Source organism: Drosophila persimilis, unplaced genomic scaffold, assembly GCF_003286085.1.
Source record: "Drosophila persimilis strain 14011-0111.01,24,50 unplaced genomic scaffold, DperRS2 tig00000910-arrow-arrow-pilon, whole genome shotgun sequence".
Lineage (NCBI taxonomy): Eukaryota > Metazoa > Arthropoda > Insecta > Diptera > Drosophilidae > Drosophila > Drosophila persimilis.
In genome coordinates, this window is record NW_020825373.1 from 130,119 (window position 1) to 142,638 (window position 12,520).

The 12,520-nt window shown below is 43.4% G+C and overlaps 5 protein-coding genes across 6 annotated transcripts; 3 read left to right on the forward strand and 2 right to left on the reverse strand.

The window, feature by feature from the left end:
* Positions 1 to 2,983: 2,983 nt before the first annotated feature.
* LOC6602895 (pyridoxal phosphate phosphatase PHOSPHO2) lies at positions 2,984 to 4,339 on the forward strand. Its single transcript, XM_002027882.2, has one exon. The coding sequence runs from the start codon at positions 3,040 to 3,042 to the stop codon at positions 3,922 to 3,924; it is 885 nt and encodes a 294-aa protein (XP_002027918.1). The 5' UTR covers positions 2,984 to 3,039; the 3' UTR covers positions 3,925 to 4,339.
* A 181-nt stretch (positions 4,340 to 4,520) lies between these two features.
* On the reverse strand, positions 4,521 to 6,198 carry LOC6602894 (CCR4-NOT transcription complex subunit 9). 2 transcript variants are annotated; one of them, XM_026993863.1, is made up of 6 exons: positions 6,159 to 6,198; positions 5,947 to 6,014; positions 5,494 to 5,868; positions 5,240 to 5,434; positions 5,080 to 5,171; positions 4,521 to 5,024 (listed from the first exon to the last, which is right to left on the reverse strand). In XM_026993863.1, exons 2-6 carry the CDS (start codon positions 6,004 to 6,006, stop codon positions 4,856 to 4,858), a joined length of 891 nt encoding a protein of 296 aa, XP_026849664.1. In that variant the 5' UTR covers positions 6,007 to 6,014; positions 6,159 to 6,198; the 3' UTR covers positions 4,521 to 4,855. The 2 variants fall into 2 exon arrangements, with proteins under 2 accessions (XP_026849664.1, XP_002027917.1); XM_002027881.2 differs by lacking the exon at positions 6,159 to 6,198 and having other exon boundaries at positions 4,521 to 4,734; positions 4,824 to 5,024; positions 5,947 to 6,046.
* Positions 6,199 to 7,030: 832 nt separating this feature from the next.
* Positions 7,031 to 7,370, forward strand: LOC6602893 (protein transport protein Sec61 gamma-2 subunit). Its single transcript, XM_002027880.2, has one exon. The coding sequence runs from the start codon at positions 7,059 to 7,061 to the stop codon at positions 7,263 to 7,265; it is 207 nt and encodes a 68-aa protein (XP_002027916.1). The 5' UTR covers positions 7,031 to 7,058; the 3' UTR covers positions 7,266 to 7,370.
* Positions 7,371 to 7,813: 443 nt separating this feature from the next.
* Positions 7,814 to 10,703, forward strand: LOC6602892 (signal recognition particle receptor subunit alpha homolog). The gene is made up of 3 exons (XM_026993848.1): positions 7,814 to 7,990; positions 8,058 to 8,708; positions 9,418 to 10,703. The coding sequence occupies exons 1-3, from the start codon at positions 7,874 to 7,876 to the stop codon at positions 10,513 to 10,515; spliced, it is 1,866 nt and encodes a 621-aa protein (XP_026849649.1). The 5' UTR covers positions 7,814 to 7,873; the 3' UTR covers positions 10,516 to 10,703.
* A 63-nt stretch (positions 10,704 to 10,766) lies between these two features.
* LOC6602891 (26S proteasome regulatory subunit 6B) lies at positions 10,767 to 12,286 on the reverse strand. Its single transcript, XM_002027878.2, has 3 exons — positions 12,202 to 12,286; positions 12,053 to 12,136; positions 10,767 to 11,986 (listed from the first exon to the last, which is right to left on the reverse strand). Exons 1-3 carry the CDS (start codon positions 12,235 to 12,237, stop codon positions 10,865 to 10,867), a joined length of 1,242 nt encoding a protein of 413 aa, XP_002027914.1. The 5' UTR covers positions 12,238 to 12,286; the 3' UTR covers positions 10,767 to 10,864.
* Between the last annotated feature and the right edge of the window lie 234 nt (positions 12,287 to 12,520).

The window sequence follows — 12,520 nt, forward strand, 5'->3', positions numbered from 1 at the left end:
TCGTTTTTCACATTCACAAAAGTTTTCCGATTTACTTATGAATACACATAAATTGGGGCTCCCGTTTTCACATCCCGCAAGATTTATTCGTTTTCAAAACGAAAACATTTTCATTGACGAAATGAAAAATAAACGGAATTTTATACAAAGAAACGAACCCTAATTAAAAAAGGAAAAAAATAATTGACTTATTGATGCATTAACATAAACTTGACACCTATATCAGGATAATTTTACGTTTTCTTTCTTTATAAATAATTTTATTTTAACCCAACCTCAAACGAAACGTTTTCGCTGAAAACGTAATACGCAAAAGTAAAAGAAAAACGGAGCCTGACTGAATAAATTATTATTTTTTTTTTTTAAATATACCGCCCAATACGAACGGGTAAAACGGGAACGCGATTTTTGATTTCGGCCAATGAAATCGCCAAAAATGTTTTAAAAAAATAAAGCTGCAGCAACAAGTTTTAAAATGCATTTTTGACGATTTTCATTGGCAACACTTTTCATACCCTAAGAAAAAGGGTATTATAGAGCTGAGAAAATGTTTGTCATCTAATGCACAAATAAAGGCCAAAAGTAGTCAGTTTCTGTTTTAAAGGTATTTCAACGATATTTTGAAGGTTTTGGTCTTCTTACAGAAACCAAGAATGGGTATCGGGATCGAAATATATTTACAAGACCATTAATATGTCCAAAACATAACAACCTGAGATCATTTCTATATTAATTACGTTTTAAAACAGCTCGGAAAAACATTTTCTTCATATATATCAACGAAATAGGGTATACCTAACCACGGTTGACATGACATTTCATACTCACTGCCGTTACATTCCATACTCACTACGTTGTCACTTATTTTTTGTTGAACTTTTTTGTTTAAACCTTGCTGCAGTCAAAATACAATAAATGGGAGTACTAAAAACTAGCCAATCTTGTAGAAAATTTATTCATTAATGGTTTGAAATTATCTGGGCAAAGCTAACGTTTTTAGGCAGCTTTATTCAACGGAATAAAGAAATTGAGAAATTGGAACGATTTCTCTCTTACGTTTTATTACGTTTCATTTGTTTGACCATTTTCGCTAAAACCTTTTTTTACGCAAAATGCAATAAAAGCAAGTATTTAGAATAAGCCAGTTAAGTAGAAAAATTATTCATGAATCGTATAAAATTATGTGGGCATGGCTAAATGTTCTATATAGCTGATATTGGACGGAAGATCAAAATTGAGGGAATCGTCGTATTTGTTGAATCGGTAATGGCCCGGTTGACAACATTTGTCGGTCACATTCAAAAAAGTTAGATTTGGCGCGCACCACTCGGTATATTTTTCAAATGAGACCGTATATTTTGGTATTTATTGGAATCGGGTAGAATCTGTAATAACCGGTTCACAACAATGAGTCCCATTCCATGCACAAAAGTTGCAGCAACATTTACTTGAAACCCGTATTGTAGTCAAAATAAAATACTTTCAAGCAATTTAAAGATGTTAGAAAATAGAAAATGTATTAATCTATGGGATAAAACTAAGTGGGCAAAGCTGAAAACTCTATATAGCTTGAAATATCCGGATTTGGCAATACCCGGTTCGCAACAGATGAGTCCCATTCCATACACAAACATGTTGCTAATTCCATGCACACATACCCTGGAGAAATGGATGATATAGAATTGCGGAAATGTGTTTCATCCCATGCTCTAATTAATGCAGAAACTAGTCAGTATCTATTTCAAACGATATATTACAATTAGTGGTCTTCTTACAGAGACAAAGAATCGCTACAGGGATCAGGTTTTATATACAAATAACTAATCAAATGCATGAATAGACCAAAAAAATGCAATCTAAAACAAGGCCTTTATTAATTACATTTGAAAGCAGCTTGGAAAACAGTATCTTTATATAATATTCACGAAATAGGGTATACAAACGATCAATACCCTAGTTGACAACAAATGAGTCTGCAAATACCAGCAACATTGGCGTCACAACCTGCGACATTGAACATTTTTGATGAAATCGTGTTTTTGTCAAAACAAAAAACATGCAAGTACTTAAAAATAGTTAATCTTGATCAAAATTGATTCAGCTATCATATAAAACTGTTTGGGCAAAACTGAGAGTTCTATATAGCTGGGAATATTCGACGGAAGAAAGATTAACCAAGAATTAGTCGTCATAACCGGTTCAGAACAATGAGTCCCATTCCATGCACACATACCCTGGGGGAAATGGATGTTATAGAATTGTGAATACGTTTGTCTTCCAAGGCTCAGTAGGTATCAGGATCGAGAGAAATATACACAAGATACTAATAATGTACTTGAATATGTCTAAAGAATATCAATTTGAGAAAAGGTCTTTATAAATCACGTTTCATCTTCATATAATATTAACAAAATAGGGTATTCCAAGGACTACACGCATCACAGTGACTCTTTTTTGGTTGGACTTTTTCGTTTAACCCTGTTTTTACAATAAATAGAATAAAAGCAAGGATTAAAAACTATCCAATCTTGTAGAAAATTTATTCATCAATGGGATAAAATTATGTGGGCATTGCTAAGAGATTTAATTAGTCAGCATTATTCAATGGAATATCAAAATTGAGCAATATGAACGAATTTCCCTTTTCGTTTGTTTTGATTAACCTATTTCGCTACTTGTTTTTTGTTTGACTTATTTCGCTAAAACCTTTTTTAAAGCAAAATCCAATAAAAGCAAGTGTTTTCAATAAGCCAGTCAAGTTGAGAATAGTTTAATTATTCGGATTAAATTATGTGGGCATGGCTAAATGTTCTATATAACTAGCAATATTCAACGGAAGAAAGAAAACGAGGAATATGTAAACTACAACTTGAATTCGTCAGTATATTTACGGTATAATACAGTCTATTTTGGTATATTTCTGGAGGTCTGATGATGTTAAGCTTCCAGAAAGCTGGATAAAGTTTATGAGAAAAAGTTTAAACAAAAGAACAACGCATCGAGCTGCTGCCCTGTAGTTGGCATTGAGATAAGCAAAAGATGTCCTCGTCGTCGGCAGCTGTCGCTGAAGCCGTAGCCTGCTGTAGGCTGGAAAAGCAGCAACGGCGACGACTGGCAGCCTTCGACTTTGATCATACAATTGTGGCCCAAAATACGGACACCGTGGTGAGGGACTTGCTGCCTCCGGAAGTGGTCAGCTCGCGGGCCCTGAACGAGTTGGTGGAGAACGATTGTTGGACCGAGTACATGTCTGAGGTTTTTCGTTTGCTGCATGAGCAACAAGTCACGGAGGCCCGCATTCGCGACACCATCCGAGTCATACCCGAGGTCCCGGGCTTCGTGCGCCTCATCAAGCATCTACACAAGAAACTCAACTTCGACATGATCATCATTAGTGACTCGAACAGTGTTTTTATCGATGAGTGGGTAAAGGCGCACAATCTGGCCGACTGCTTTGTGGCCATCTTCACCAACCCCGCCGAGTTCGACTCTAACGGGCAGCTTCAGGTACGGCCCCACCATCAGCAGAGCGAGTGCAAGCTGAGCGCCAGCAATCTGTGCAAGGGGCGCGTCCTTGAGCACTTTGTCATTGAGCAGGACTTGCGGCGTAGTATCCGCTACGACCACGTCTTCTATGTGGGCGATGGAAACAACGACATCTGCCCCGTGCTGCGACAGCGGGCTTGCGACTTTGCCTGCGCCCGGCAGGGATTCGCCATGGAGAAGCATTTGATTCGGAACCGCAATAAATTGAAACTACGGGCGCACTTGTTGGTCTGGAAGAGTGGTTTTGACCTCATGGAACAGATGCTGGCCTTGCCGCAGATGCAAGTTTCGCAAGTCGACCTTGAGACCGCGGAGGGTCAGGCAGAGATGGCGCGGCGAGCATCGGCAGTCGCCGGTCCAACCAAGCCGACCAACTAAATTGGGAATTCGAAATTTGACATTTTCTCAGCACATTTGAGTGTTCTCAGTGCTTTTTTCTGCCCCTGTCTATTACATGTGATCTTGGTACATGCACATGTATAAATATGCGTATTTATTGATATTGATATATATACATACATATACACATTTAAATGTATGTTCTCGGTGTAATACTAATACAGTCTATATGTGTGCACCTACGTAGTACGTACAATATCCTTTACTTGGAGCATTGTAGTAGTAGTGGTAGGCGATTTAATGATGTTAATGTTACATAGTGGTCTCTCTCTTTTGGCGCCCGCAGCGCCTGTAACTGTATATTTGTAGATGTAATTGTTGTAATTATTCCAAGTTTAATATATAAGTGTGTCCATATTAAATGTATGTGAACGTGTGCGTTACCGTTCCTGCAGATTGTCTCTTTTTAATGGTAGTGGGATTTCAGGGTTGGCATCACGCAGCCTGGCATTCAATTCACCGACCCGACGCCCATCCGAGCACGCCAATCAGAGCAGGATGGCATTAGGTGCATATACTAGAAGCATGAGCAGGAGTCATTGCCAGTGTATGCGTGAGAGCGATAGAGCACTAGCTTCGCTGTATGTGTCTTTATTTATATAATATTTATGTACATTCTAAATTGTATTCTAGTAGCAGAGAAATTTGCTTAACTTATTAACATTACTTTGCTTGTATTCATAATTACATACATCTGTATATTACATTTTTGCTTACGCTAGGCGGCTAGGCTCAGGCAACCTCGTGGAAACTTATAATCCAGGCGTTCTGGCCAAGTACTTCTGATAACTAGTAGATGAAATGAATTTATTATAAGCGATTTGAAAGAAGCATAGTGGGGAGGCAGCAGGCAGGCCGGCAAGAAGCCTATTAAATACTTGGGACATTTGAGATTCGGCATGTCTATGATCTAGGAGCCCAATGGGGACATGCCGATTTGCTGTGGTGTGTTTCCCAGCTCCAAGTTCTTGAGTAGCATTTGAAGCCACTGCTTCGTGGACTTATCGTCCTGCAGGCACAGCGCGAAAGTGCCATCGCGCAGCTGATCCGGCAAGCACTGTCCGAGAGCTTTGCGAGCGCTGTACAAAAATAGTCAGAGATTTGTTGCATTTCATATAGTGCCTTAATACATACCGGGTGTTGTCCGAGAGACGTAGGTAGCAACGCACCACGTGCTTCAACAGACGGGCACACGGCTCTTTTGCCAACTGGATCACCATTTTTCCCTGTAGTGGTATATGGTATAAGGTACGGCTTGAGCATGTTTGCATCGATCGATGGAATGGATACTTACCAGGGTGATGGCCACATGCGAGAAGCGTTCATAGGTCTGACAGATGTACGACAGGCCCGACTCGTCAAGCAGGATCTTTTGAATGATGAATGTGGCCACAGTCTTGCTTAGCTCCGAGCCGCTGTCCATAATGCTCAAGCAAAGTGGAACGATTTCCGTGGTCAGCAAGAACGTGATAACTTCCTGCTCATCGGTCTTGAAAGATAGGAAGACTTAGTTATGCATTATAGCGAATGGGTGGGGAAGGGACCAACCTTAACCAAGGCACCAATGACTCCCAAGCTGGTCAGACGCAAATATTCAAATGGTCTGGTTTTCGAAGTGGTCGACAGAAAGGGGTACAAGTATAGGGGAATCTGCGCCTGGAGGAAGGCTGTGCGTGTCTCCGGATGGGAGGCGACGCACTGCAGCAGGGCCAGGGCATTACAAACCCGGTTTGACTGATGTGCTGTCAGCGTGGGCGGAGTTATAGACGGATATATGTTAACAATCTCCTGAAGCAGAGCACACGCGGTTCCAAAACTGTTCCACAACATGGGAGCCAGGTCGGTTTCACGCTTTTTGCTCAGCTCCAGGAGAGCGGTCTCGCGCGTGTCCGGATGCGCCAATTCGTTGATCCATTGGTACACCTAAATAAAGTAAACCGTGGTAAAAATTCATTTGTATCCGTTGAAATTACTTCGCTTTAATGTTTAATGTTTAATTACCTTCTCTTGTTCACTTTGCTGTTGTTGAGGATTCATGCAGGGACTCGGCTGCGCACTCATTTCAGTTTCTTTTTTCAATTTGCATGTTTAGATAAAATGATATAAATATGCATGTAAAAATGTATACTAATTATATGTATGTATGCACGCATCTTGGAAAAAACATATCATTTAACGTTAGGAAACTGGAAAACTGGAAATTGGTTACTTACAACTCTCGATTGAATGAAAACGCTAGTAGCTTGATGCCTTAAAGAAAAACAAGAAAACGATTTCTGTGTGTTGGGTCAGAGTCCACCTATCGATACTATCGACTGCCAATGTCATCTTTAGATTTGTAAGTTATAATACATGAAGTTCAAAAGAAAAAAACCCAAATTCAAATCTAAATAACTAGTTAAGTAAGGTACTCTGTTTCAAGTGACGCCAATAGTAAGTGGTAGCGAAATTCTGGAACGAACATGAACTATCGGTGATATGTCAGTCATAGCCGCTGCATCTGCAATAAGTGGCAGCTCTATGTACCAAAGCAACTCTGGTGTTTGACGTTTTGACGTGGAACTGGCACGATTGTAGGCCGACACGACAACACGAAACGAAACCATTCATTCCAGTGAAAAATTTCAAGCAGTTTGCAGGTGCGTGCTTCTTGATTTTCAGTTTTTTTAATTAAAGCATACATTTAATGGAGAAACTTCTTCAAACAAAAGAGAATTCTTACGCCGCTAAATCGATATGGCCTCAAGCACCTACCTTTTTTTGTTATGTTTTCGAGCTGAGCATTCTCACCTTTCTTACATGTCTACAAACACTCTTTACAGATAATTTAAAGAAATTAAGTTTAAATCATAATATTAGTGAGCATTTTGAATTGAACTCTTTAGTCTAAGGACCTTTGCATCCGATTCCAACTCAATTGGAAGGTCCAAGCAGAAACAGCAACAAGATTTCACCTGAGATGTTGTCGTCATCTGCCACGTCGCCAACGTCACTGTTGTTGGCGTCGACGCCGACGCCGACTTCGTATTTTGATTCGTGTGAAAGTGTAAGAATTTCATTAATTTTGAATTTACCCTCGTTTCAGTTTCAGTTTCTATAAAATTTAAAAAGACATGGACAAAGTTGTTAAGTTCGCTGAGCCAGGGCGCGCTTTCGCCAAGGACTCGATCCGTCTCGTGAAACGCTGCACCAAGCCCGACCGCAAGGAGTTCCAGAAGATCGCCATCGCCACCGCAATTGGCTTCTGCATCATGGGCTTCATTGGCTTTTTCGTCAAGCTGATACACATCCCCATCAACAACATTATTGTGGGATCGTAAATGGAGCAGATTGCGAGGGGCCAGAACAATAACAATCATCAAAATCAGCATACATCAAATAGATTTTTTTTCGATATATACAAAAACTTATGTGCATTCAGCGAATGTCTTTTCTGATTTCCCCTTTTCATATATGCGAAAGCGTATTGAAAGGGTTTAAAATTTCATTCATGTTTCTATATTTAAAGGAATGATCGATCGCGTTAGCAATAAGAACCAATTGTAAAAAGAAATGGGTGAAATTTTTTCACCCAAAGCGTGCCCTTTCATTAATAAATGCGAGACACATTTTCCACTAATTCTATGATTCGTCGCGTCTTTCTTTTTACCCTGTAACGTGGAATGGCTCTAATATAGCGAATGATGGCAGAATAATTTATCGTTGTGTATCATGCTATCAGTTAATGAATGGTCGATAAGAAAACTGAACCTAGAACGTGGAAACATTTCTGATATACCCTGTACCGGCGCTGCCAGACTGAATATAAAAACATAAACAAACATTTTGACGTTGCCACCCGATGCACATCCGAGCAGTAGGGCAAGTGACGTGGAATGCTCGAACGAAGAAGTTTCGTATGATTGTATAGCAGGATTTGGTAGCTAAAATGTTAGATTTTGTAGTGATATTCACGAAAGGCGGCGTGGTACTTTGGAACTCGCAAACCTCTGGAATCAACTTCTCGTCATGCATAAACAGCCTAATACGTGGCGTGATATTGGAGGTAAGCACTGTTTTTGTTGTAGCTGCTGTGCTCATGCATATTGATGATTGATGTTGTTCGTTGGCAGGACCGGAATACAGAGTCCAAATACTTTGAGGAGGACCACCTGGCGGTGCAGTTTAAGCTGGACAATGAGCTGGATCTGGTGTACGCGGCTGTCTTCCAGAAGGTTATTAAGCTCAATTACTTGGACGCCTTTCTGGCCGACATGCAGTTCGCCTTTAAGGAAAAGTTCGGCAGTATACCGGCCCTGGAGCGCCTAGGCAGTGAATACGATTTCGATGGCGAATTCCGCAGCGTGCTCTCTGCGGCCGAAGAAGCATCCTCGAAACAGGTCAAGGCCCCCAAGGCCATGCGCTCTTACAATGAGTCGCAGAAATCGAAGAAAACCGTCGCATCCATGATTCAGGATGACAAAAAGCCCGTCGAGAAACGTGTCAATATACAGGAGAGTCCGACGCAGCCCAAATCGCAGCCCTCATCACCGCCACTCACAAAACAGGACATTATACAGGAAAACCGTCGAAAGTTGCGCGAGAAGCTTACGCCCACCAAGAAGGCGGCCGATACCAAGTCTGCTGCCAAGCAGGGTGCCTCAGAGAAAACCGGAAAGAAGCCCAGAGTATGGGACCTTGGCGGCAACTCGAAAGATGCCGTCCTTCTCGATCGCTCCAAGGATTCCCCCGAGGATGTTCAGTACCAGAGTATCAGCAACGAGGTGAGCAAACACTACGATCGGTGGAGGATAAGAAAAAGAAAGAGATGGAGAGTTTTGCGGGGCAAGGGGACACAACTTGTCGTCCGATCAATCGCAACGAGAGCAAATATTATTATTTAGATCCTTGGATTCTTTATGATCTTTAAAGTTTTAACAACAACATACAACGCCACAACGTGGCAACAATTCGAGACACACGTGTTTCAGTGTGATCTATGAGATCTTGGCTATATCGACTCGGTTATTACAATAACCTAGGACATGGGGGCCATGGGGACAACACATCGTTTACCGCGAACTAGTGATATGGGTACCCATCGAATGGGTAGTGAAATGGGTGCCGACCTAGATTGCTGGGAGGCTGCTACACGGATATGCATACCATTCGCTTGTGTACAAGCGATACATTTGTCTATTGCAAGCGAGAAAAATTGTCTCGCACAACGCTTGCTGCCAGTATCTCTTGCGACTTTCGTAACCGAAACATTTCCTGCAACAAACATATGAGTACGAGTATTTCTATCTCATTTGTTTCGATTGCGAGAGTTTTGTTCGGTTAAATCTTGCATGGGATATCTTTAGTGAGACTTTTTTGAGCGAGACTCTCGCAAAAGGGACGATTGTTGGGGGTGTGCGACTCATTCACGTTTGTGTAATCCATAATCAAAAAATGTATAACTATAACTAATCATGATCTTTATTTGGGCAGCTGGTGGGCACCATGCAGGGCGTCATCCCTGACCTGGATGTGGAGAGCGAGGATGATGTGGACAGTGGGGAGGCGTCTAGCGAGGAAGACAATGTGAGCAGCCAATCACCTGCACTGAAGAAGAACAAGCGCGGAGGCGGTTTGGTGTCCTATTTTAGGGGAATTGTTGGGGGCAAGATCATGTCGATGGCCGACCTGCAACCGGCGCTGGAGAAGATGCGCGATCATTTGATATCGAAAAATGTTGCCTCGGAGATAGCGGTCAAGCTGTGCGACTCGGTGGCCACCAGCCTCGAGGGCAAGCAGGTGGGAACCTTCGACAGCGTTGCCAGCTTGGTGAAGGAGGCACTGACTCAGTCGCTGGTCCGCATTCTGTCGCCCAAGCGGCGCATCGACATCATACGCGATGCCCTGGAGTCCAAGCGCAGCGGCAAACCGTACACGATCATCTTCTGCGGGGTGAACGGTGTGGGCAAGTCGACGAATCTAGCCAAGATCTGCTTCTGGCTGATCGAGAACGACTTTAACGTGCTGATTGCGGCCTGCGACACCTTCCGCGCCGGAGCCGTCGAGCAACTGCGCACCCACACACGCCATCTGAATGCCCTGCATCCGCCGGCCAACCACAACAACCGCACCATGGTCCAGCTCTACGAGAAGGGCTACGGCAAGGACGCCGCCGGCATTGCTATGGAGGCGATCAAGTTTGCGCACGAGACAAAGGTGGACGTTGTCTTGGTGGACACCGCTGGCCGCATGCAGGACAACGAGCCACTCATGCGCTCCCTCTCCAAGCTGATCAAGGTGAACAATCCCGATCTGGTGCTCTTCGTGGGCGAGGCTCTCGTCGGTAACGAAGCTGTCGATCAGCTGGTCAAGTTCAACCAGTCCCTCGCCGACTACTCCTCCAACGAAAATCCACACATCATCGACGGCATTGTCCTCACCAAATTCGACACCATCGACGACAAAGTGGGCGCCGCCATCTCCATGACCTACATTACTGGCCAGCCCATCGTCTTTGTGGGCACGGGCCAGACTTATGCGGACCTCAAAGCCATCAATGTGAATGCCGTCGTCAACTCGCTTATGAAGTAATGAATGAACGAATGAAGCCGCATCGCATCCATATCCATGTGAAGCAATCTAGACAGATCTGCGCTGCCTAGATGCTAACCTACTTTACATATAGCTCTGCTCTGCTTGATTATTGTTTATCTTATTCCATTTCCCATTTGTTTGAACAATTAAAATAAAATTCCCTTTCCCTTTGTCTGTTGTGAAAATATGTCGGACTTTTTCCGGGAATGGTCTGGCCCCCAGATACGAGACTACAGAAGGCTGAAAAATTGAAGCGAAATGCTGTTTATTTTATTACTGATACAACTTTAGGGACAGGGTTGGTATGAAGGGTAAGGGAAGATATTGGGGGCCTATTAACTTAAATCTATTTGTAGAACTCGTGCTCCTGTTCGTCCTTCTTGATGTTGTTCTTGTAGCCCTTCTCGAAGTCTTTGGCGAGAACGATGTAACGATTTTCACGCACCGCGTGCATGCCCGCCTCCTGGCAGATGGCATTTATGTCGGCGCCGGATATCTTGTCCGGACGCGCCACGAACTCCTCCAGATCGACATCCTCGCTGAGGTTCATTTTGGACGTGATCGTGGAGAAGACCAAACGCTTCTGGCGGCGATCAGGGAGCGGAAATTCGATCTTGCGATCAAGACGACCAGGTCGCAGCAGAGCTGGATCCAGCGTGTCGGCGCGATTGGTGGCCATGATCACTTTCACATTGGTGGTCTGGTCGAAGCCATCCATCTGGTTGAGCAGCTCAAGCAAGATGCGCTGGACCTCGCGATCGGCACCGGTCTGGGCATCGAAACGTTTGGTTGCAATCGCGTCGATCTCGTCAATGAATATAATGGCTGGAGCGTTCTCCTTGGCCAGACGGAAGACATCGCGCACCATGCGAGGACCCTCGCCGAGGTACTTCTGCACGAACTCAGATCCGACCACACGGATAAAGGAGGCGGTTGTGTGGTGAGCCACAGCCTTGGCCAGCATAGTTTTGCCGCAACCAGGCGGGCCGTACATGAGGACACCGCGTGGGGGATCAATGCCGATCTGTTTGTAGAGTTCGAAGTGGGTTAGAGGTAGCTCGACTGCCTCGCGAATCTCCTGCTTCTGCATATCCATGCCGCCAATGTCGGCATAGCTGACGTCTGGTTTCTCGTCGGGCTGCAGCATTGATATAGAACTGTCCGCCTCGGGTGGCAGCACATCCACCAAGGCATTGCTGTGCTTGTGCAGAGCCACGGATGCCGATGGTTTTAGCAACTCACGGTCGATGGTGGACAGGATGCGGACATAGTAATTGGAGCCTGTTGTGGAGCCAACAATTCCCGTGTTCTGGTCGACAGCTTCCAGGAATTGTCCAATCACAAGCGGCACCGACTGTATGCGCTTCACCTCCTCCTGGGCATGTAGATATTCCTTCTTAAGATTACGTTGTTCATCCTTGATGTACTCCTCTTGCACCTCTATGAACTCCAAGGTTTTTTGAAGTTTCTGAAACAGCGTTGGGTTCGGTTGTCACTGATCTGTGAGAACGGAAGTAATTGCATGCGTATTTACCTTATAACGCACATACAAATCATCAATGTCCAATTCATCCAAAGAGCTGTGCGCATCTTTCGGCTTTGAATCGCAGAGTTCGTCCTGGTTAATACATATAAAAAGTGTTTGTTATGTTATGAACTTATTTATTTAGAACGTATATTTACCTTCTCAGGCATGAGTATGTCCATGTTGTATGGCATATCTGTTCAGTTCGTAGCTATTTTTTATTAACAAATTCGGCCCGAGACGAGAAAATGACTCGTCAAAAACAAGCCCAAGAGTTCAACTTTATGGCAACACCGAGGCTATCGATAGTCATCATCACAGTAGATCAACAAACTATTGAATAGTAATTAACTATCGATAGTCTAACAACAAAACCATCTATGCATCTACAGAATCAATTAGTAAATGAATGATGAATTTTTAAAAAACTTTATTCGACAGCCATTTAATCTACAGCATTATCCAGTTGCAAGAAGC